Below are 24,568 nucleotides of genomic sequence, written 5' to 3'. Positions count from 1 at the left end.
AGATAAGTCGTATCTTGGCAGGTTGATATGAAAATGTTTTTTCTTACTATAAAGTAAAGGTATCAGTGTCAAGTAGTGATTAAACGAAAAACAAAAATAGAATTGTGCAGATGTAAGTTGTATTGCTTTGTTTACAGTCAAAGCTATCATAGTGGTAATCATCAAAGTTTTCTGAAATAATACTCTTTCTTAATACTTACTTTAAACCGTGATTGCCTTGGAAATATAATAAAACCGGAGGAACCAAAATCAAATGCACTAAAGCGCCACAAACAAAATAAGGTCAATTTAAAGGAAGTAGAATAGAAAACATGTTAAATGAATTTCCTGTTTCTATCAGATTGTCTGCTTTTGTCTCAATTTGAGTATTTATTTATTTAATTTGGATGGTAAACATTTTTTTGGATAGGTTGTTATAATTTAGCTACATCTTGTACTTAAAAAGTTAAGGGAATTATTTTTAGATTAAAATGACTATTATTTTAAATATAATTATTATCTGTCTTAATTTAAGAAAATACTTTTAACATTTAACATAACGCTAATGCAATTATACCCAAAGGACTAACGGAAATCTACTAATTAAATTTTACTGAAAAATAAATAATACCCTGCTCTCCAAAAATGTCAATAATCACAGCATTGATAGTAAAACAAATGGTTGACTGTATTGTTGCCATCAGAATATATTCACACTGAAATCATTATGATCATTATCATTATGACATCTTAGCTAGAATCTCAGCGTTTGGAGGGTTACTTTAAAACATTTATAAAATGTAGGATAGACCTATGGTATAGATGAGCTTACAAAAAGTATATTAGTTTAATGTATGAATTACAAGAAAACTGTATTTTGTTTTAATAAATCAGGTGTCCACCTACTGCGTTTAAAAACAAATGTTTCAAAGTAGAATGAAAATGCAGGCAGTACGTCTTCCTATAAATTATTGATCGTTATTGATACATTGTAATCCTGCAAGTAATCCCCGCTTTTTAAAATTGTCGTATTCATCTGATTGTGTCTTTTCTTAATGTAACTGTAAGGGAATACAGTTCAATGTTTGTATGCTGATAACATTACTCTGTCTGTCTCTAAGGTCACTCACTGTGTGCGTCGGGGCCGGCGTGCAGCTGCAGGTACTGCATGTCTTTGCTGTGTAGCTGCATGTTGAGTTTCTGCAGCGAGTTCTCCCTTTGCCTCAGAGCGGACTCCAGGCCCAGGATGCGCTCCACGTGCTTCTCCACCAGGCTGGTCTGCAATCACACACATTCATCTGATTTGAATCCTATGAAGATTTTAAAGTTATTTGGTTACTTTGCTTCTTTGTAGACCAGAAAGTGTGTAATCATGTTCAACGGTGCTGAATATCAGTATCACTATTCTACGTTAGTTTCCTGGCACTGAAATTATTATTATTATAGTGTTCTTTAGGACAATGGTTTTGGTTTGATATTTAATCAGTTTATCCGTAGTTACAGTTGGAAAAAAACAGCTAATTCTGGCTTTCACTTACAAACTATGGTGGATGAAGTTAGCAGTGTTGGTTCCTTTTAACTTTAGTTTATCATCCGCTATGTTGTGCCAGATCTGGACAGATCTATGTCAGTTTTCATGACTGCTTCTATTTATATAAGCAGGTTAACCAAAATGGTGGGAGGAGGGCAGAGTGGCGGGGATGAAAGTCAAGGGTGTAATAGGCGTGTTTTAGCCCTTCACGAAAACATTTAAGAGTATTTTTCATTTTCATCTCATTTTTTAGCCTAAAATGTAGATAATACACACACATCATCATCATCATCATCATCATCATCATCATCATCATCATCATCATCATCATCATCATCATCATCATTTATACAGTATATATTATGTAGATTAATGACTGGAAGGTTAAAGGACAATGAGGCCCAGTAGGTACAGTAGTCGGAGCCGGGCTTCAGCTGACATTGACACTGTTTCAGCCCTCGGCATCCGACACTTCCAACGTCTCTGTGGCACCTCATTCTATAATCACCCTGCCCACATAAAACTGCTGAGACGGCTCGGCATGAGCTGCTCAACGGACTAGCCTCTCATATGAGAGGGTTTATTATCACAGAGGGGATCTGGGAAAGAGCAGCCAGACAATCTGTTCAGTTGGAAGCGTCTACCTGCATGGTCCCGATCGACTTTGATTTATGACTCAGTTACAGAAGTGTGTTCAAATAAGGAGATTTTCCCAAAATGGAAAACAAAAGGAGTTGATAAAGGGGGAAACTCTAAAATATAGGTTAGTATGTTCTACATTCTACAAAATTGCAGTATCTTGGCAAGATGTGCAACATGTACATTCAATCAAGCGATTATTTCTATGAGGACTCGTTCTGTCTCTGAAGGACTGTTGACTCTGTATAAGAAGTAATGAATACATGTTTGCTCAAAGGGCAATTACTTTTAAATGTGCAGAGTACTCTAAAGTGCCCAGTCAAATTCAGAAGGGAGAAACGGAACAACAATACGCTGCTGTTCCCTTCCTTTAACATTTCCATGTGATTATAAAATATTACCCAATGAGGTTAAAGGGAGAACGTTTCTTTCAACCGAAACATAAACATTGCAATGAACCAAGAAATACATTGTGATGACGTCTGTGAGCGGTCTGTTGTCTGTGAGCGGTCTGTTGTCTGTGAGCGGTCTGTTGTCTGTGAGCGGTCTGTTGTCTGTGAGCGGTCTGTTGTCTGTGAGCGGTCTGTTTTCTGTGAGCGGTCTGTTTTCTATGGAAGCCTGTTTGCGCCACAGGAAAAAAGATTAAAAAATCCTGCAAGTCAATATATTGACTTAGCTATCTCAATATATTGACTTAGCTATCTCAATATATTGACTTAGCTATCTCATTATATTGAGTTATATATTTTTTTTTTTATTGAAACAATGATGTCAAATACAGAATAAGGCACAAACATCAATGTTCATCATATAAGCGGTAAAACTTTATATTAAGGTACACAAATTCACCATCAACTAGTTGTTCATTAGCATGCATATTAGCAGTATATTGGCTCTTTATTAGTCATTATAAAACACTTATTAATGCCTTATTCTACTTGACCATATTCTACAAGTAATCTGTGTATGTTACACTTGCATGTATGAGATCATTAAGTGCCTTCTAACTTTTTTATAGTTTCACTCCGTTTGAATGTCAGTGGACTGCAAATAAGTCAATAAAGGAGCATGGCTGGTCATTCCCTGGCTCTCAAAAGAGTTTGGCTGGCTGTTTTAATCTATGTTCACACTGAGACAGTACAACACATAGAGAGAACAGTACACATATTGTGTAAGTACATACAAGCAGGTCACACAGTATGATCACAAATAAATAAAATCTGTTAAAAATATGTTAAAAATCTGTTTTATTAAAACGTGTAGGCTGCATATGTGTTCTCAGCCTTGGAGAAACTTGACATGTTTTGGTATGTGTCTGAACCGCTCTTCAGTGGTTCATTAATAAAACAGATATTTCAACGTGTGCCTACTTTGTTCATGTACTGTTGAGGTTAATTTCAGTAGTTGTGTGCTATAATGTATTTACAAAGTGTGAAGAGGAGGCAACTTTAGAATAGGGAACATGTTCAGGTCAATTGGAGTCAAACTAATAGCTTATTGGTTATGAACAAGACTTCACTTTAGAATAGGGAATATATTCATTGATAGAAATACCTAATTAGAGTCAAACTAATAGCTTATTGGTTATGAACAAGACTTCACTTTAGAATAGGGAACATATTCTTAGATATAAATACCTAATTTTGAGTTATTTAGACATATTGAGGAGAGCATAGACCAAAACTCATGTACAACAACTTCCTTACTTGCAATAAATAAGCACCAATTAGAGGGTTATTGAGGAAAAACTCTCAACTAATGGCTTATTACTTGTAGAATATGGTCGAGTAGAATAAGGCATTAATAAGTGTTTTATAATGACTAATAAAGAGCCAATGCTAATATGCATGCTAATTAACAACTAGTTGATGGTGAATTTGTGTTAATATAAAGTTGTACCGCTTATGATGAACATTGATGTCTATGTGCCTTATTCTGTATTTGACATAATTGTTTCAGTAAAAAAAAATATATATATAACTCAATATATTGAGATAGCTACAGTAAGTCAATATAATGAGATAGTAAGTCAATATAATGAGATAGCTAAGTCAATATAATGAGATAGTAAGTCAATATATTGAGATAGCTAAGTCAATATATTGACTTACAGGATTTTTTTATTTTTTTTCCTGTAGCGCAAACAGGCTTCCATAGTTTTAAAATAGCCAGTTTACAATATAATTTAATGAAAAGCATTACTGTAAGCTAACTGCTAACCTTTGCTAATCTTTTGTCTCTGAACATAGGATAGACGGCTCGGAGTGGCAGTGGCTCAGAGGGTTAATGCGATGATCGACCAATAAGAGGGTCAGTGGTCTTGGACAAGATGCCTAACCCCAAAATTGCTCTGTAGTGGTACTGTAGTAGTATGTAAGTCGTTTAGGATAAAAGTGTCAGCTAAATGCTAATAACACTTTTAACTCAAATCTTTCATTTGGTTACTATAGTGTAAGAGTGGCAGAGATTTTTTTTGGCTTTAAACTGGATAAAAAGTTAATTTGTGATGTCATTACAAATGACAGAATGACCAGGACTGTTTCCATGTCTAAGATTTCTATGGGTTTGAAAATTCTTGGAAACATTTAGTACAATTTTAGAACCCAACTCTACTACATATTTAACATAGGTCTAGTCGTATTTAGACATTTGAATGCATGAACGTTACATTTTAAACCTTTTTAAGTGTAAGCATCACTTATGTATATTCTCAGTTCATAATGTCATGCATTACATTTTCTATTCAGCGGAATATAGCTGTGAGAATTTATTAATGAGCCATATGGCTTCAGCTACAGTAAAGCTACTTAAACATGAGTGCACGGTGCAGTGGACTAAGTGATGTCTGACCATCTTGTCGAGATCCCTCTGGAGGTTGCTCTTCTCCATGTGAATCTTCTCGTAGGCCTGGATCACATCCTCCAGCTGCTCCTCTCTCTCCTTCCTCTTCTGGAGCTGAAGACACAAACACAGAAAGAAAAGCTGAGACTGAAGAACAAAAGGCTTGACATACATTTGCTACTTTCTTCTTTGTCTGCTTTCCCACCAAATGGGGAGAGAGGGAAAAAGAAACACATCAAAAAACCTTCTTCTTGTGCAAGGCGTAAAATATGTCTCTTAAGAAATTGTTATGTAACCAAGCAAATTTGGGACACTGAAATCCTGACACCTCCCCATCTCGCAAAACGGATAAATCATAATTTCTGCTATCATCTTAACCCTTGAAAAAATGGATGTCTTGGTGATCTGTCACACTGTGACATAATAAGGGGGTGGATGTCATGGGATGCCATAATCACATACTCTTGGACAGATCGGAGAGCAGTGACATGCAACAAATGGAGGGAAATAGAGATATTGGGAGGCAGGCGAGGACGTGTGCTTTTTTGATGAAGAATATGGTCACTTAGACAACACGGAGAATGAGAGTGGGAGCAGAAGCAAGGGAGTGAGATAAACAGAGAGCTAGCAAGGACAAAGAGGTATATGCCACTGCTGTGAGGTCTATATTCACTGTGGCTATGGTAACATATGCTTATGGAAACCTGACACTGAGGTGTAGGGTGGCTTGTCAAACACATCGTGACTGAGAATACTCCAGAGCTACTGTAAGGAGATTTCAGAAATGCAAATGGTTGCTAAAACTGCCAACGGTTCTTATTTTTCATTATTTTCGCCACTATGTCTATCAGTAATAGATGCTAAGGTTATGCTAAGGTTGTTCCATCCAAATGTAGTAAAAATATGGACTGAATTTCCTGAAAATCTGCAAAACCAGATGAGAATGAATCTGTGTTTTTCATCCAGACCCTTCTATTCTCGTTACTGGATGTCGTGCCTCCTCCTCTACTCTCTCCAGAAGGCTTTCCAGAGGAGCTGGATGTGTTCTTTGCGGAGTAGTTTTCAGCACCGTGACGTATGAAAGAGGCGTGACGATGGGCAGATGATGCAGCTGTGCCACCTTCATATTTAATTGAAGTTACTCTAATTGACGGCTCCAGTGCATGGATGTCTCATTTTGTTCGATGCCTTTTGCCTCGACTCTCTACTCGTGTCCCTCCCGTGCCTACTCCAATCGCATCTTAGGTTGGAAGGACTAAGACATGAGAGAGGAGGAAATAATGTACAAAAAGAGAGTTGACACTAAATGGTTTGAAGGCTGGGCCTATTACCTCTCATGGTTTCCTCTCTCTGCACAATGTGTACAGTTTCTTGCTTAAATAATACCTACCATACTACTACTACTACTACTACTACTACTACTACTACTACTACTACTACTACTACTACTACTACTACTACTACTACTACTACTACTACTACTACTACTACTACTACTACTACCACTACTAGATGTGCTGTTATGTGTACACTCAAATTAAAGTGGCCCTATTATGCTAATTGTTAGGTTCATTTTTGTATTTTCTGCCTCTACTGTGACATGTTTTCCTGCTTTAATGTTCAAAAAGCTCTTTATTTTTTCTCATATACTGCCTGTGATGCAGCACCTCTTTTCACCCTCTGTCTGAAACCAGAGCCCAGTCTGCTCTGATTGGTTAGCAGGCCGGTCAATCACTAAGAGATGACCAGCCCGTTAGCCTATCATATACAATGTGTTGGAGCGTTAGCCAATAGAAGTATCAGTGTTACATAGTGATGTCATTATGTTACGGAAGTAAACAAAGGATTCCATTGGAAGCATTTTAATGCAGGGGGGAGTGTGTGGGAGAAAAACTCCCTCTGGAGGGCCTCCATTAAAAGTAGATTTTGACACAGACACACGCTGTAGTGGTCTCAATATCAAGAGGGAAAGAAGAACTTACTAACATCAGTTGATTTTGAGCTTTAGGTCTAAATACTCCCAAAAATTCAATGTACTGCATGAGTTCAGTTCATCTGTTTTGCCCGCATTTTATCAGAAAGACATCAATACGTTATTTTGCCTTCTGCTTTGTGACCTTTAATTCCTGTAAAGCTGTCAGACCGTGTGACATTGTGAATTGCTTCTGCTGCTTCTATAAACCATATCCTTCCTCTTTCTCATTTTCTACCTCTTTTTTTTGTTGTTTAACCGCTACCGTTTTTACCACTGCCTTCCTGTGTGGATAGGTTCTCATATCTATTTCCCAGCGCTCTAGTTTACACAGTCATAGAAAGTTGCAAGCGAGGGGAATGGGCAGTCCAAACACATTATATTCGCTGCCTCTCTCTCCTCTCATTTTAGCACACTTTTGGAAGGGAGTTACTCATATAGTAGACAAGTAGTACAACTGATACTTGGTTATTTTCAAATACCTTCTTGTTTTCTATTTTAATTAACTGAATAAACTAATAAACATCAGAAGCTGTCATCCCACATACACTTTACTTTCTTCTTTTTTAAGGCGTACTGTACACATTCAGCAAAAAAAATCCTAGCCAGGTTTGTTCCCAATTAAAGCGCATCTCAAAAATAGAACACCAGCATGAAAATCCCATGTCACAGCGCTCCTTAAAAACACCCCATCTCAGTAATTTCTTGCTTGGGCGGCAGCTTTAGTGCTTAATTAGTTCTGGACATCTTTATGTCCAACAGGCTTGGCCTACATTTTTTCTTTTAATTCAATTAATTTGCATGCAGGGAGGAATTTCTGCAGAGGAAAACCTTTGGTGTGATAAACCTTTTATTCTCCCACAGTTTATTATAATGAAATGTACGGATTTTCCTCTGCATGTCCCATCTTGGCTTTGCATTCTCTCCCCTCTCCTCTTGATCCACCCTTCCCTCGGTCCTGTGTCTCCCGCCCTCCCTCTCTCTGTCTCCCCTCTTGTCCTCATCTCTCCTCTCACCTCGTGTGTCAGGATGTTGACTCTCTGCTGCAGGTTTCCATTTTCGGAGTGCAGCAGCGCCGTCTCTTTGCTCTCAAAGGAGCAGTAGGAGTTGGTATCCTCCCCAAACTCATTGATCATAGGGAACTGCAGAAAAAAGAATCAAATTAAATTATAGTAGCATAGAATTAGACATGTAATAATACGAATTAGTGAAAAGAAAAAAATACAACAAAACAGTGAAATAAACGTTTTGCTTATTCATACGTTTGTTTGTTTGTGTGCTTACACCTGCTGTGCTGTTTTCTCCATTTTCTGCTGATTTCACGCTGGGATCATTAAAGATTCATCTTGTATCAACTGCAACTTAATTTGTCCCAGATATCACTCAGGAGAACAGGGTGTTGAAAATCATGTTTTTTTTTCCACATGAACTACATTTTATTTTCCACTTCTCCTTAACTTATCTGTGAATTTTACATAGCAAGTTGCTTCAATTGTACTTTAAGTAAGTAATTTCATCCCAGATATTAAAATCTGGGCTGGGTGTGTGACTCAGCTGCTGTTTATCCATCCATCCATCCATCCGTAATTTTGTTTGTCCATCTTTTCATAATTATTCACTGAACTCTATAACTGATAAATACTCATTTTCAGAAGTTACATCCATTGCCCATAGAGTGGTTACGGCAATGTTAATTTAGTGTTTGTGTTCCAATCACAGACACTACGTATCAAACCAACTGGTACCAATAACATTTGTAAAGCAAAAGGTTAAGACTGGCCTTATTTTATATTGCGTTATGCAAACAAATGTAATGATAAGGCCGGAACCAACATACATTCATACTTCCTGTCTGCAGACCATTTGTTTCTACTGAAGAGGGTTAGGTTAGGGTTAGGTTTGGGGTTCAGAGTTGATAATTGTTTGCACTGGCATATTGATCTGTGGATGGGTGTTGCAAATGTGCGGTTTGTCTGGTGTTAATGGCCACTGATAAAAAGGTAACAAGACCCCATGGCGATCCTGGCCGGACCAGTGGACGGCGAGGGCGGCTCTGCAGTGGGCTGTCAATCAAATGTTGTGTCTTCTGCCCTCTTCCTCTGTCCAATGATCCAACGGTTGGACTATAGTCCCGAGGTAATAAGGTTAATAGATGGGTGGGATTGGAAATGATTTACCAACAGTGTGGTGAGACAACTTTCCCCAATGTTGTAGAGGTGTTTTCAGTGGGGTGTTTATGGTGCGTTTTGTCTCTGAGATATAGTGTTTATGGCAGATGGTGCAGATATTTAGATTTAGGTTAGAGTTAGGCCTCAAATATAGTTTTATTTTACAAGAAGATTTAGTAACTTACTTCAGCTGATCGCTATAGATTTTAGCAAACGTTACTCAAACAGGAAATAATACATTTGTTGGGGACTATTTTCAGCGGTGGATTAATACACTTGGTGCTCTAGTGAGTGACTATTGAGTCAAAAACTAATTGCACTGTCTATGTTAATCGTAAAGAAAGACATTTTTTTAAATTTTGATATACTTTATTAATCCCCGTGGGGAAATTGTTTCTCTGCATTTGACCCATCCTAGTGTTAGGAGCAGTGGGCTGCCATTTTGAACGGCACCCGGGGAGCAGTGTAGGGAAAGGTGCCTTGCTCAGGGACACCTCGGTAGCACTTGGTCTTGCCGGGACTTAAACTGATGACCTTCCAGTTGCCAAGCCAAGTCCCTATGGACTTCGCCACCACCGCCTTTGTCACCCAATGCAACAGTGTGGTTCTTTAGTGTGTATGTAATAGTTGTTGGACAACCAAAGAGGAATACAATATTTGAGGCTTTGATAGACACCATAGTTAGTGGAATCAGTTCACTGTTAGTTTTGTTCCTTTAATGTTTTTTTTGACAATAAGAAACACAAGGAATATCGCCAATGTAATCCTTTAAGAAAAAAATACATTTATATTTTATAGCCTTATTCACAGGAGTAAACATATTTACTGTTGTATATGGTAATGCAGAGAAATACATTATGATGCAAACATTACATGTGGACATTTAAATTATGCAGAAGTAATTGCATTATATGCTGCAACGATTATGCATAACTGCATTTTGTACCACATTTACTGTTACTTGTGAAGTAGGCAATTTGTCCCGGTTATAGTGTTTAACCGTTGTCTGCTAGCAGGCTGCGATAGAAACACAGAAGACGAGTTATATAACTGCATGTGGTTCAACCTAAATGAACTAATTTACATTTAGAGTGCCTACCGTAAGCAGGGAGGGTTTTTCATTTTCTGTATGAAGTCATTGCCGCTGGTGCAATGTCTATTTGAGGAGCAAACAACTCTTTTCCATTTAGCAGAACACCTCTCTCTGCTCAGTTTAACAGTAAATGTTCGAAACAAGGGCAAACCCCCCCAGGGGTCCCAAGAATCCTCATACTGCCGAGCATCAGGACCGCTAACAACCTCACTTCAACCGATGTTCAGAGAACAGGATGCACTTCCATCTGCATCATTACAGTAGATACATGGGCATCTTGTATTTAGAGAAAGCCTGCAATAACACCTCTTCTATAAAAAAAAAAAGGCTTGAAATAATAGACAATAATACAGAATTTTGCAATTGGGCAAAAGGCCTTTCAAAGTAGGGATTTCAGCAGTCAATGTTGTGATTATTTTTCAATTGATCGAAATCCAAAATATTAAATAAATGTCACATGTTGTATTTAATGAGCACAGGTGTGAATACTCCAAACAGCCAACATCCGCACCTGCTCTCCCCAAAATCAACACCTGTCTCTCCGGGAATGGGCCTCGAACAAAGTGCTGCTTGCGACTAAATCAACAGCGATGTGGCAGCTTGCAGCCATCAGTAACAGCTGCTCACTAAAAGGATGCAGCATTTCCGAACATACACATATGCCTGGAGAGGAAAAGACAAAGTCAAACTGCATTTCCATCAGTTTCTCTACTGAAAAACAAATCAACTATAAAATACCTTTTATGAACTCCACAAAAACTTCAGAAATAATCATCAATCTTTCATGCAAGTCTCCTAAAATCAAAGTGTGCAATGACGGTCGACTCTTACATCACAGAGGATTTTGAGTTTCCTACCAACAGTATCCCGCGTAACAGCTTGCGCTTTTTTTGGAATTCTTCCTCAGCATTTTGATTCCTGCAGCCTCTTTGATAACTTTTGTCTTTTGATGCATTTCCTTTATCTTCAAGAAACAACTCTCCATCATTGAGAACGGCAAGGCTTGTTAAAAGACCTCAAGCACCTGAAGCAAAACAGAAGCTACATAACACTATATTATTTGCAGCACACTCATGATAATAAGAATATCCGGGATTTTATAAATCTTTAATCCTCCTTTGTTCCTAATCAAGGCAATTTATCTCTCCCTTGCTTTTACCTTATTATCGCCCTTTAGTCCCTCATTTATTTGTCTGTGTCTTGCACTGCATTTCTGCCTACTTACCTCCAGTTCCTCTTATATTTGCCTCACTTTCTGTCCTCCCACGCTATTCCCTTATGCCACCCCTATATATGTGTTTATTGGCCCGGCTACTGCTAGGATCTGGTTTTCTGCATCACCTGCTCTTCCATCCAACCGAAAAGTGGTCTGATTTCCAACACCAACCAAGCAGGCCTGGCCATGGAGAAATCTTTACGGAGTCACTGAATTTTTTGGACAAGAAGCTCAGCTGATGTTATTTTATATTATATCCGTTGTTACGGTGTGTGTAGGAAGCAGGACCCAAATGCAGATTAAAGTGTAAAAAATAACTCCTTTATTTCAAGGCTAAACTATTCACAAAGACAGAACAGAACACTCACCGAAGACCAAGTCAAAACACAAGACGAACCGACAAAGACAGACAGAAAAACCAGAACTTAAATACACACAAGACTAATTATACAAACAAGACACAGGTGAGGAGGGAGGAGAAAACACAGGGACACCAGGTGCACACAATCGGGTAATAAGACACACCAGGGAAACTAACGACAGGGAACCACAGACAGATCTAAAGACAAAACACAACGCAGACAGAAAACCAAAGACAGATCTAGACAAGACACAAAACTAAGGCCAACAGGGTGGGTGGAGGGGGTCTGGAGGACAGGCTTGGGCTGACAGCGGAGGACCCGGGGGCAAGGCAGAGATCAAGGATGGGGTCTCGGGTGGCCGGCCCGGGGGCAAGGCAGAGTTCAAAAAGGGGAACTCGGGCGGACGGCCCGGGGGCAAGACAGAGTTCAGGGTGGGGCGAAGGCCATACAGCTCCGGAGGCCGGGCAGGACCCGGTGTCGGCCGAACAGGAACCGGAGCCGGTGGGACAGGCTTCGGCAGGATCCCCCACGGAAGAGGACCAGGAGTTGGCAGCACCCCCGGCGAGACAGATGATGGCGGGGCCTCCAACGGAACTGGACAAGGGGTTGGCAGTACCCCCGGTAGGACAGGTGATGGCGGGGCCTCTAACTGGACTGGACATAGAGCTGGCAGGATCCCCAGCGGAACCTCCAAAGGCACAGGACATAGAGTTGGCAGGACCCCCGATAGAAGAGTAGCTGGCGGGACCTCCAACGGCACAGGACTTAGGGTTGGCAGGACCCCCGGCAGAAGAGTAGTCGGCGGGGCCTCCAACGGCACAGGACTTAGGGTTGGCAGGACCCCCGGCAGGAGAGTAGTCGGCGGGACCTCCAACGGCTCAGGACATGTGGTTGGCAGGACCCCCGGCAGAAGAGTAGTCTGCGGGACCTCCAACGGCACATGAGTAGGGACTTGAGTGGGAACTCGAGAGAGGGCTTGAGAGGGAACTCGAGAGGAAACTTGAAAGGAGACTTGAAAGGAGACTCGAGAGGTGACTTGAAAGGAGACTCGAGAGGTGACTTGAAAGGAGACTCGAGAGGTGACTTGAAAGGAGACTCGAGAGGTGACTTGAAAGGAGACTCGAGAGGTGACCCGATAGGGAACTCGAGAGGGGACTCGAGAGAGAGGGCTTGAGAGGGGACTCGAGAGAGGGGACTCGAGAGGGGACTAGAGAGGGAACTCGAGAGGAGACTTGAGAGGGAATTCGAGAGGGAACTCGAGAGGGGACTTGAAAGGTGACTAGAGAGGAGACTCGAGAGGGCACTTGAGAAGGAACTGGAGAGGAGACTTGAGAGGGAACTCGAGAGGGGACTTGAGAGGAAACTTGAGAGGGAACTTGTGTCGGCCGGTACGCAGACAGGACACGGGGAGCTGGCGTCGGCTGGAGAGCCAGCAGGACACGAGGTGCTGGAGTCGGCCGGTATGCCGACAGGACTCTGGGATCTGGTGTCGGCCGATGAGTCAACAGGTAACGAGGAGCCGGAATCGGGACCATGACTGCTGGGGCCGGTACTTGAGCCAGAGCCATGGCTGGAACTGGGGCCGGAACCATGGCTGCTGGGCCGGGGACTTGAGCCGGAATCATGGCTGCATGGGCCGGTTCTGGAGCCGGAAACATGGCTGTAAGATCCAGTTCTGGAGCCGGAAACATGGCTGTAAGGTCCGGAGCTGAAGCCTGGATCATGGCTGTGTGGGCCGGTTTTGGAGCCGGAATTGAAGCTGGAACCATCGCTGCTGAGGCCTGAACTGGGGCCGGAACCACAGCTGCTGGAGCCGGAACTGGGGCCGGAACCATGGCTGCTGGGGCCAGAACTGGGGCCGGAACCATGGCTGCTGGGGCCAGAACTGGGGCCGGGACCATGGCTGCTGGGGCCAGAACTGGGGCCGGGACCATGGCTGCTGGGGCCAGAACTGGGTCCGGGACCATGGCTGCTGGGGCCAGAACTGGGTCTGGAACCATGGCTGCTGGGGCCAGAACTGGGTCTGGAACCATGGCTGCTGGGGCCAGAACTGGGGCTGGAACCATGGCTGCTGGTGCCAGAACTGGGGCTGGAACCATGGCTGCTGGGGCCTGTACTGGAGCCCAAAGCATGGCCTCCGGGGCTAGGGCTGCCAGCCTGGACCTGCGACTCCTTATCTTAAGAGCCTTTTGGAGGCTCCGTGGACCTCCAAAAGCCAGACGAGTTCCAGAGAATGGCTCCTGGACAGGAGCAGGAACTGGGGAAGAAGCAGAGGCCGACTCCAGACGGAACACACCGAGGCGTACGGCGCCAGGTTGGGAGTTGGGAGGCAGGGTGCTAGCAGGCCGGGAATCACACACCGAGAGGAAGTCCAAGAACTTAACTACCCCTGGCTTCTCCATAGCCATCTGGTGTGCCTCAGCCATAGCAGCCTCTCGCTGTTGAACCCTGACCGCTCCTATCCATCGATGAGCGCAGACAGACAAAGAAAAGGTAAAATCCAATAGTTCCTGCTCAAACGGATCTGCTGGGCCCATATCTCAGGTCGGTTCGTAATGTTACGGTGTGTGTAGGAAGCAGGACCCAAATGCAGATTAAAGTGTCAAAAATAACTCCTTTATTTCAAGGCTAAACTATTCACAAAGACAGAACAGAACACTCACCGAAGACCAAGTCAAAACACAAGACAAACCGACAAAGACAGACAGAAAAACCAGAACTTAAATACACACAAGACTAATTATACAAACAAGACACAGGTGAGGAGGGAGGAGAAAACACAGGGACACCAGGTGCACACAATCGGGTAATAAGACACACCAGGGAAACTAACGACAGGGAACCACAGACAGATCTAAAGACAAAACACAACGCAGACAGAAAACCAAAGACAGATCTAGACAAAACACAACACAGACAGAAACAGGCAAGACAGGAGGCGAAGACCTTTCAAAATAAAACATGAAACAAAAGACAGAAAAAGACAGATCTTGACATCCGTAACGCATTTTTGAACATTGAAAAATACTTGTTTGGCTCATTATTTCTGCCAGGCTTAACCCTTGTGGTTAGTTGTGTGTGTCTGTCCATGCTAATCTTGCATACTACTAGACACCATCAGCATAATCTTTTTTAAACTCATTTTTGACTGTTGGCTCAATTGCCTCTCGTGGTGGCAGTTATTCACATTTTTTTATACATTATTGACTGTTTTTTACTGTCATAGACTGCTGACTCCTCACTTCTCTAAAGCGACCGGAGTGCTTCAGTAGCAAAATCACAGTATATATTTCCCAGCTGACTCCTATTGATGTCACCAATAATGTTAACACAATCAATCAAAACCAATATTGGCAGTGTCAGTGGGTTTAAACCCGAGATAAAATCAATCAAGAAGAAACAAAGCTCGTTGGTCATATCATGAGTTCAGTATCAGCTGGAATGCATGGCAAAATCTTCACCTGATACAAAAACCATATTTTTTTATTTATCTGAAAAAGGAAACAGGGTGTACACTGCACAGTTTGGCCATGTTTCTTATTAAAAAGATCCACCAACAACATTCACCATAGGGCAAAGGGGATAAGACACAGCGCACATTTTGAACAGCCTTGAAGTAAATATATGAAAAATAACGGACGTTCAGGATTAATGATTCAGAATGATTCATAGCTGCAACGCTTGATAACAAATAATGTTTTAAGTTGTTGCAAATGCCACACATTTCCTAGCTCCAACTTTTTCTAATGCAAATATCAGCTCCTTTTCTTTGTAATTTGTAAAGATAATTGAAATATCTTGGATTTTAAACAGTTTTTTAGCAAAATCCTTTAATTACATTTTATTGAAAAAATTCATGATTTATCAGATAAAAAAAGTAGAAGCCTTAAAGGTTATGAAGGTTTTTCTGCATGTAAACGGTCTGCAAAGTCACAAACCCTCAAAGTACACCCTGTAGCGAGTAAAACTCTAACACAGAAAAGACCTCTCTATGCTGCCCCAGAACGCCTCGTTGGACATTTCTCTTTTTCTTCCTGGGTACAGTGACGAGAACATACCCAAATGGACCCATTGGTCCAAATGGACCAATCCGTGGAGCCGTTACGTCCGCGGAGCCGTTACGTTAATTTGTTGATTGGTCCAAATTGACCAATCGGCGGACTTCCTCACACACACACACTCAATCTTTTCTCAGCTGCAGCTCCGCCAATTTCTCCTCCCTGAGACGGCAGGACGCGGCGAGGCTATGAGTCTGTGTGTGAGCACACACACAAACTCCCAGCCAGGCTGCGGGTGTGTGTGTGTGTGTGTTCGGGCTGGGTTTTGCTGTGTCTCGCTGTCTCGCAGACGGCCACTGGGCTCATAGGGAGGGGAGGAGGGGGCAGGAGCTCCAACAAGCCGTTTAGGACAGAGAGTGAATACACATACTATACAGAGATGCTGTATGAGAAACCAATGTGAGTTTGGAACATTGCACAATATAAATCTATTCTAGTAGACCTCACAATGGAATTATGATCAGTAGACATGGCCATGACATGAGACCTTTAATATTGACCATTGAAGATATGTAGACACCGGTTTTACCATTGATATTGCTACTCTACCTTATATACTTTTACTACATGTTAACATAAATATGTTTTACTTCTTGTAACGCATAAACATTTACGATCTTCTTGTCTACATTCACTTCATAAAATGTGGGATTACTTGTCTACTACACATATTTTTTAATATGTCTCATCATTTGCACTATTTTATATTTTTGTTCTTGAATTTTTACCAGTATTTTATACATATTTATTGGAATTGTTAGAAGGAGCCTTAGAATATTTTCTTTGCCAACTGTTTATTGCTTGTAATTGTTGTGCTATTTCATATTAATAGCTTGAACTTGAACTGCTCAACATTGGATGGAGCCCATACAGCAGCATTACCAGGACATGCAATGTTTGTTGACAATCTGCCGGCTCTGCTTGCATAATCTGCACACCGAGATCCAATGTGATGCAGGCAATAGTCAGGGAACAGCATACATGTAAAAGCCTGTGACCTCTCTTCATTATCCCGATACTGTATGCATATACAGATTGCATGTTGATACCAGGTGTAAAAGGGGTCATTGGTTACCTTGAAGGGCTATGTTAACTCGACTATTAGCTGCTGTGGGATATAAGTGCAGTTTCAGAAAGGGTTTGAGTGTGCGAAACCCTGATTTTATAGCCCCTCAGTTTGCTCCCACTGCACTTTATGGTTGTTACTCAATATATATTTTTTACTCAAGCATTAGGTACACCTTCAGTAGCCCTCTGCCTTGATTTAGTGGAATGATTTTTCCTGTTTATTCCCCCGCTGGTCCCGGATCAAAGCCCAGCAAAGCCACCTCTGCTTTGATCTTTGTGTACAATCTCACCGCCTTAATGCTCTGGCTGGATAGCTCACTCATTTTTTCTAAAAACGAATAAATCAAAAGACAAACTGGCCTTATCCTTGTCTGTACTGGAGACCTTTAGTCTGACAATAAATGCAATACCATTGGTTTTGACAAATCTCCCCATATTTGACTTTAGAAGTAAAACTCTTCACCTTGATCTCATAGATTTTGAGCTTCCTCTTGATGCTGGTGTTCTCACGCTCCAGGCACACCAGCCTGGTCTTGATGTCCTGATAGGCGGCGATAAGGGCGAAGTGGGAGGAGGAGTAGACATCGTCGGGGGGGAGGGGGGAGGAGTGCCACACCACGCTGCCGCAGCCGTCCTCCTTCAGGCCTCCTGCGTCGCCGCCTCCTCCCAGCAGCCCCATCTCCCCTCCGCCAAACAGAGACTGCATCACCTCAACCTGAGGATAGACAGAGACATTCTCTCATTAATTATTAAAACACCAGATTATTTCCCTTCAATTGAATGTTCCTGCCAAAAAATGAATAACACCTCGTAGTAATCCTGGCAGAGGTCAACTATCAGTGGCAGTGCCGGAGTGCTAAAAACATCAAAGAGACCACCATTCGCAATAAACAAAAAGGTATAAAGCTGCAGTAGACTGAGAGCGGTCGGATTTCTGGCACACACCATTTTAAATATTTAAAAGCAAAGTGGGCACAGAGCAAGACAGGAGGCATGCAGAGTGAGGGACAGCGTGTTATTCTATGTGAAATTGAAAGATGACTCATGTTAGAAATTAAAATCAATGTTTTGATGGCATAATGTACCTTAAATGTACCTTTAGTTTAATTGCTGTTTTATACTGAAAAACCAGAAAATTATTGTGCACAACCAGTTAAGCTTTTATTCTGAAAATCCTTCATCTCCGGTTAGCATGTGGCTAGTTTACCATTTCTTATAGAGGTTAATTTAGTAGCGAAATGACATGGAGTGATGCACACCGAAACCTACTGATTTTAACACTGCAACTATAGACGTATTATTATTGCTGAATATTAAATGAAGGTATAGTTTATTTGAATAAAGTTATTGTTTACAGACGTGGGTAAGATGTGACAACATCCGGAATGACCAGAAACCAAACCAGCCGTGAAGTATTTTCTGTATTTTTTAGAATATTAACTACAACGTTTAGAATGTGTTAAAGGAAAAGTGATGAAGACAATATGAGGAGAAGAGGCGTGTTTAAGTATATATTGAATGTACAATGCCTGAATCCTCTGTTTAAACGTAACGACGGACATTAAGATGTGGAGGGCCGGCCCGCAGGGAGGAGCCTGCAGAAGCTATATAACAGCAGCACCTGAGCGGTTCGGCCTCTTTTTTCTGCTAGCGGGGAGCCAGAGGCAGCTGCTTTTCTGTCAGAAAATATCCTGTTTGTGACTTTACCGCGCCTTTTTTATTAATTAAAGTACCAATTTGAAAACATCTCAGAGACTCCATTTATTCTCCTTTTTAAGCTTCTCTTTCCTGGACGCGAGAATAACCATCACAGTTAACACTCATGGATAATTGTACATAGGCCTACTTCAGAGAGAGCACATTATCACATTCAGTATATTATTATATTCACACTAGTATGTTATGGACATTTACATTAAACAAGAAGCACCTGATTTGTCATCTCCCTGTTCCGTGATTCTAAAGTTTTGGATTAGAAAAAGCAGAAGCGAACTTTCAAGGCGGAGTCAGTGCAATGATGCAATCAGTCCAAAATGAAGCGAAGACAGGATGTGAAAAATGTGTAATTGACCAAATTAACCTGAGGCTTTATGACTGTTACATATGTTGTAGCTGGCTAAGTCTGCACAGTTGCATTGTTGCAAAACCACAAAGGTCTAGCACTGTGTGCCCAAATCTTTTTAAACCCCTTTATTTATTTCATGGCACTTAGTTTTCAGAGTACGCTTTTTTATCTCCCAAAGGCTGGGTGGGTCTCAGTGTTTCTTTGAGTCTATTTACAGTAACGCTTTCCGTCACGTCGTTCTGAAAAACGCTATTCCTATTTGTGTGTGCCCCCCAAATAACTTGAGTTCCAAGAAAGGCCGAGAACGTCCAACAATCCAAAAATGTGAAGCCGGGCAGCCAACAAGGACCTGAAGCTTGCTATAAAATAAGGCTTTCAAAATGTCTTAAAATATTTTGGTGGAAAAAAATATGAATCTTTAACTTTTAGTTTGCTTTCTTTTTGTTTTTGGATACACTCCAAATACAACCATAGGGAGATGGTGACAAACATTGCATGTTCAAAGTTTTCAAACAAGTAACTTGACTGATTTTGCGCTGGAATGATTACACAATATAGCAAAGCTAAGATAAGAGAAACGGCTGATTCTGGTTTGGCCCCGCCCACTCAGCATTCAAATTTGCACCAATACTTAGTTTGGAGAATTGTTTGAGCATTAACAAACCTTGATGCTGTAGTTCAGTTTGGAAGTAGATATGTGTGAGCTGCATATCAATAGTAAATGTTTTTCCTACAGTGGATGGCCCGCCCCCAGTTTGGAAGTTTGGAATCATCTTAAAGAAAAGCCCAACAAAGAAATCTATGTCAGTTTAATTGATGCTGCTATAACATTTTCTTGCTTTGAGACCACCATTTACGATGGCAAACTGAGGCCGTCATCTACAAAATCCATTCAGACCTTTCAGAACAAGGGGTTGATTGTGTACTTCTGCCTGAATTGGTTTTGTGTATTTTTGGTATTGTGTGACTTTTAGTTTGGTTTCTGGTTGCCAGGACACACTGCTGTTGACTTTCCATCTAAGTGGAGGACAAACGCATTACCAGAGTCAGCTTGTACTTTCATTTCAGCAAATATAATATTATTACATCACTTATCTCTTTCTGTTATTGACTTCATAGCTTTAGTTGCACTGTACTCATGGCAAACAGAGGTCAGAAATGTGGATAGCATTTGAACATGACACAATCAAATTTCCCATAAACTGGGAGCCAATCCAGGTTTTTCAAACCGGAATAAATTACAAGTGCAAACACAAACAATATACTCCTTAACCAGGATGCTTCTGCACATTGATTTTTCTTTTCTCCAGCTAATTCAATACCATATATTTTCCTTTTTATCTCTCCTTTGCAATAACTGCATGTATTTTTAAGCTAGAGCTGCCCTGCAGGTGCATGAGTAACCGGTGGGGTAGCTGATATGTTAATCAGACTCTGATTCACATGTCTGGTTCATGCTCGTGTTCCATTTCGTTAAAAAAACAAGAGCAGTGACAGCCTACGCTCCTTGACTGGCATGATGAATGAGCCGGGTTTGTTAGCTGACCAAGCTTCATCAAAGCAAAGCGACCTTGGCCTGCCTGCCCGGTCCTAAAGACTCTGGCTAATGCTGTCAACAGTGATAAATGGCACCTGTGATGTCACCGCCATCTTAATATGCAGCCACAAAAGAGACATTTGCACTAAAGTCATACTCATCGTAGCTAGTGCAGCGAGAAACTGTTTGATTTACGGGTACTGACGGAGTTACATAACAGCTAGTTGATTAGATGTACACTGGAATGGATGCCTTCCTGACTCCCAGCATTGCCTTGTGAGTCAGCCATTGCCTACTGAGCTATTCTCATCAGCTCCCCTCCTCCACGGTTGCTATTTTCCTTGTGTTTTAAGAGAGAGGGGGATAAAACCTCAGCCAATATTCGGATCTTTTTCTAGCTGGTCTAAAACAGGATAATCCAAAAGCACTCCCACATGCAAACAAACAAACATTGGTGCACATGCTGCCAGAAAAAGGAGGAAGGGTCGCACAAAGAGAAAATGCATGTGGATTGAAACGTCGGTTGGATCAAAGAGATTCAGAGTTCCAGTCTCCTGCCTGTAGACTGGAGTCTGCACTGGGAGGACATTAAGGTGCTGTGATGTGTGCTGAGCTGACATCATGCTGCAGTCAGGTTTACGATGTCACTCTAATATCATATCTGTACTCACCGGGCCTCATACAGCACCATTCTCTCATATTTTTCTGATATTTTCTCTTATTCTCAGTTAAAAAGAGTCAACTCTAGATGCACCAAATGTTCTTAATAAACAAGATTTGTTCTTTCCCTGCTGTGCTAAGTTATTATTATGATTGTTAGTTATTAGAGGTGTAAGAATTACACAGAAACAAGAGCTAAAGTAAGGAAACATTTGTGAATTCCAGAAATGAATGGTTATTAACCAAATAGTTTGTAATCTTGTAAAGCTTCCTGCATGAGGCCTTTAACAGAAAAAGGTACCACAACATGCCTATTAAAAGACTATGCTTTTATCTTGCTGTTTATGGTGACCATATTTTTATAAAAATGCTACAGAAACAGAACACACCATCCGCCTACATTCGTGCTCAAGGACATAATTATCCGTTGACGAAAACAAATCCGAGTGGATGTTATGATTAAATTGTGCATGGAGTACCTATACACAGTCTGCATCCCTACATGGCTAATAAAAGATGTATTTCCATAAAAAAAGACCAGCTGTAGTAGAGAGTGTCCACACTGTCCACTGATGGATGGCCAAATGTGGCCTTGGACTGGATACAATTAAAGACACGGGAACATCCATTTTCTCGTTGCTCCTCTCATTGGCAGCACAGAAATGAGGCATTTATCACACACTCACACAGCTCCGACTAAGCTCCCCTTCCCCAATCCTGCTCTCTGCTCCTCTACCCAAAATATCCCTCATCCAGCTTCATCCACCCCCTCCTCCTCCTTCCCAATCACACACCATCCACTCTATCTCCTGGACCTAGGGGCTCATTTCCTGAGGCTCTCCTGGCCCCTCCGGACTGTAAGAAGTGAAAACGCACTCTTTTGCTCTCAACCAGCTACGTGCTTCATTACAGCGATTACCACAAGAAGTCATACAGTACCCGAGGCCAACATGGCATACGTTGTTCCTCAGAGATTACCTCTGCCATCCTCCACCTCTGTCTCTCCTCCCTTTTTGCCTTTTCTCTCCAGAGATGAAAGCACAGCTCTGTCGTTTACAGCACTGAAAGGGCCGAGCTCTGCTGCCGTCATCAGTGGAAAGGCTACAGCCGTGAACTGAGTGGGTGACTTTGGGAAGCGTGTAATGATTACCTACTGTACATGTGGGGGCAATATCACATGTTTCTCCTGTTTAAATACGTCATTTACATTTTTTTTAAAAAGTCACAGCAACAGTATGACGAGGTTTAACCTGCTGACATCTTCCTCCAACGCAACTTACGTCTCTAACGAATGCTGCCATGTTTACGTCAAGCCCACAGCAACACAAGGTTGATGAAGAGAGCTTTGAAGTGTGCTTATTTTTCCACTTTCTTAAGACTCAACAAAATAATTAACAACAGTGTGAGAATTTACGTTGTATATGAGACTCTTCAGACCAGTTTATAATTGTTTTCCCCACAAGAAGTTGTTCTCAGAACGTCTTCCTTGTCTTGTGTTCAATGTAAAAGAATGGCCTTTACAATAACCTCACTTATTAAATACATAAGATAGGATTTACTTATATATATTGCCTTTCTTTTGCAGCAGAGTACTGGTGTTCTGGGATTTCAATCTGAAACTGCAAATCATATTTTTGGGATCCTTTGAGGTGTGAAGCAACAGATGGTTGTTCTCTGTTTCTGCCAGTTATAAGCTACTCATGGCCTGTAGTAGACTACAATGGTGCAAATCTCTTATTACAGATGTTAATACTAATGCATTCTGATCCTGCTTAGTGGCATGACCCTTGTGGTAACATTCGAAGGGATCCAACCACATAGAGATGTCCCACTCCATCACGTTTGATGTGTTGGAGCACTAGCCAATAGAAGCATGAATGTTAAGTAATTATCTCACAATGTCACGGAAGTAAACAAAGGATTCCAATCAAGGCGCTTCAGGCAGGGGATTCGGGGGGAACTTTGTGAATTTAGCCTTTGCAGACCATTTACATGCACAAAAACCTATATAACACTACAGGAAAGGGAAACATAGGGCCTCTTTAAGAAAAAATGCCCAGTATATAATCATCAGCTACTTGTTTCTTCTTCACAGAGCCTGTGTTTTTACAAGGTTGTGTTCCTCTGTCCTGGGGCATGAATATACGAGGGCAGTAGAAATAATGCCAGCTGGGTCATGGTTGGGTCCTGAGTCCCTGCAGCGTGTGATTATAATGTTTGATCTTTCCCACTCTTTCTTCCTCCAGCTGTATTTCAAAGGGTTCCTCTCTCTCTTTTCATGCCTTTCTGTATTCCCTCCTTTATTTTCTCCCTCCTCTTCTATAACGGTCCAGCTCTTCACAATGCCACCCTGTGATCTTGTAGGGTGGACGTTTGGCACCTCTGACTCTGACTCCAGAGGCCTTTCTGCCCCGCGCTCATTCACCCTTGCTTCGCTCTGATGCACCCGTTTCCTGCTATAGTCTCCTTTTACCGAGCTGGACAGTACAACGCACACTGAGAGCCTATTAACATGCCGGCAGGTAGCATTTGGTTCGGTGTGTGTTTCGATGCGGACATGCACATCAATGTGTATGAAAGTGAGTCAGTGTGTCTTTAGTGTGTGAGTACAAGGACATAATGATAGCAGTGCAAGCAGGACGTGTGTGTGTGTGTGTGTGTGTGTGTGTGTGTGTGTGTGTGTGTGTGTGTGTGTGTGTGTGTGTGTGTGTGTGTGTGTTTCTCAGAGAGAGACAGGTGGGGTATTGATGCACTGATCTAATGTACTGGATCTGTATCGACCCTATGCTCCGACCTTATTAAATGGATCAGTTAATGGCCAGACATGTCTTGGATAACAGATAACGTTTGTCATTATAAAACAGATAACAACTAATAACAATTGTGTGTTATGAACCTTGAGATACATTTTAATTAAAATATGCCCGTTATAGTTTAAATGTATGTACTGTAGCTACCCATCTAACCCTAACCCTAACCCAGACAAGGATATATACAGAATATACTCTGTCGGGTAAGGAAGTAGTTATTAAATCCTTGGAAGATCCCATCTCCCAAGTAGGAAGTTGTTCTTCCAACTTTGTTGTGTTCATGAACCTTGAGTCTAAATGTGGCCGCAAAGAAGCTCAAAGCTTTTAAACAAAATGTTTATAGTTGTTTTTAGAGTTGTTCCGGCTTTAGAAGGTAATTTCACCTAGGCAGAAGATTATCTTCCCACAATCTCTTACTGCTAACGAAAATGAATCAGTCAGTGTATTTGCCGCATTTAATGTTAATTGTGGATAAACACCTCTGATAGCTGTCAGACCTGGGTCAAATGGTGATAAAAGCACAGTTCTGCTCGAAGTACAAGAAGGGAAGAAGGTGTCTTATAAAACAA

General features: G+C 41.5%; 1 protein-coding gene across 1 annotated transcript in view; it reads right to left on the bottom strand.

Moving 5' to 3' along the window:
• The window catches only part of tbkbp1 (TBK1 binding protein 1), a 62,741-nt gene that overhangs the window by 19,240 nt on the left and 18,933 nt on the right, over positions 1-24,568 (bottom strand). Inside the window, 4 exon segments of the mRNA XM_034217552.1 lie at positions 1,110-1,257; positions 5,000-5,104; positions 7,979-8,104; positions 17,391-17,642. Of these exon segments, the coding sequence (XP_034073443.1) occupies positions 1,110-1,257; positions 5,000-5,104; positions 7,979-8,104; positions 17,391-17,633 (622 nt within the window). The 5' untranslated portion in view covers positions 17,634-17,642.

The sequence above is a fragment of the Gymnodraco acuticeps genome, unplaced genomic scaffold, assembly GCF_902827175.1.
Source record: "Gymnodraco acuticeps unplaced genomic scaffold, fGymAcu1.1, whole genome shotgun sequence".
Classification (NCBI taxonomy): Eukaryota; Metazoa; Chordata; class Actinopteri; order Perciformes; family Bathydraconidae; genus Gymnodraco; species Gymnodraco acuticeps.
Note: the sequence above shows the minus strand (reverse complement) of the source record. Positions and strands in the feature narration are given on the sequence as shown.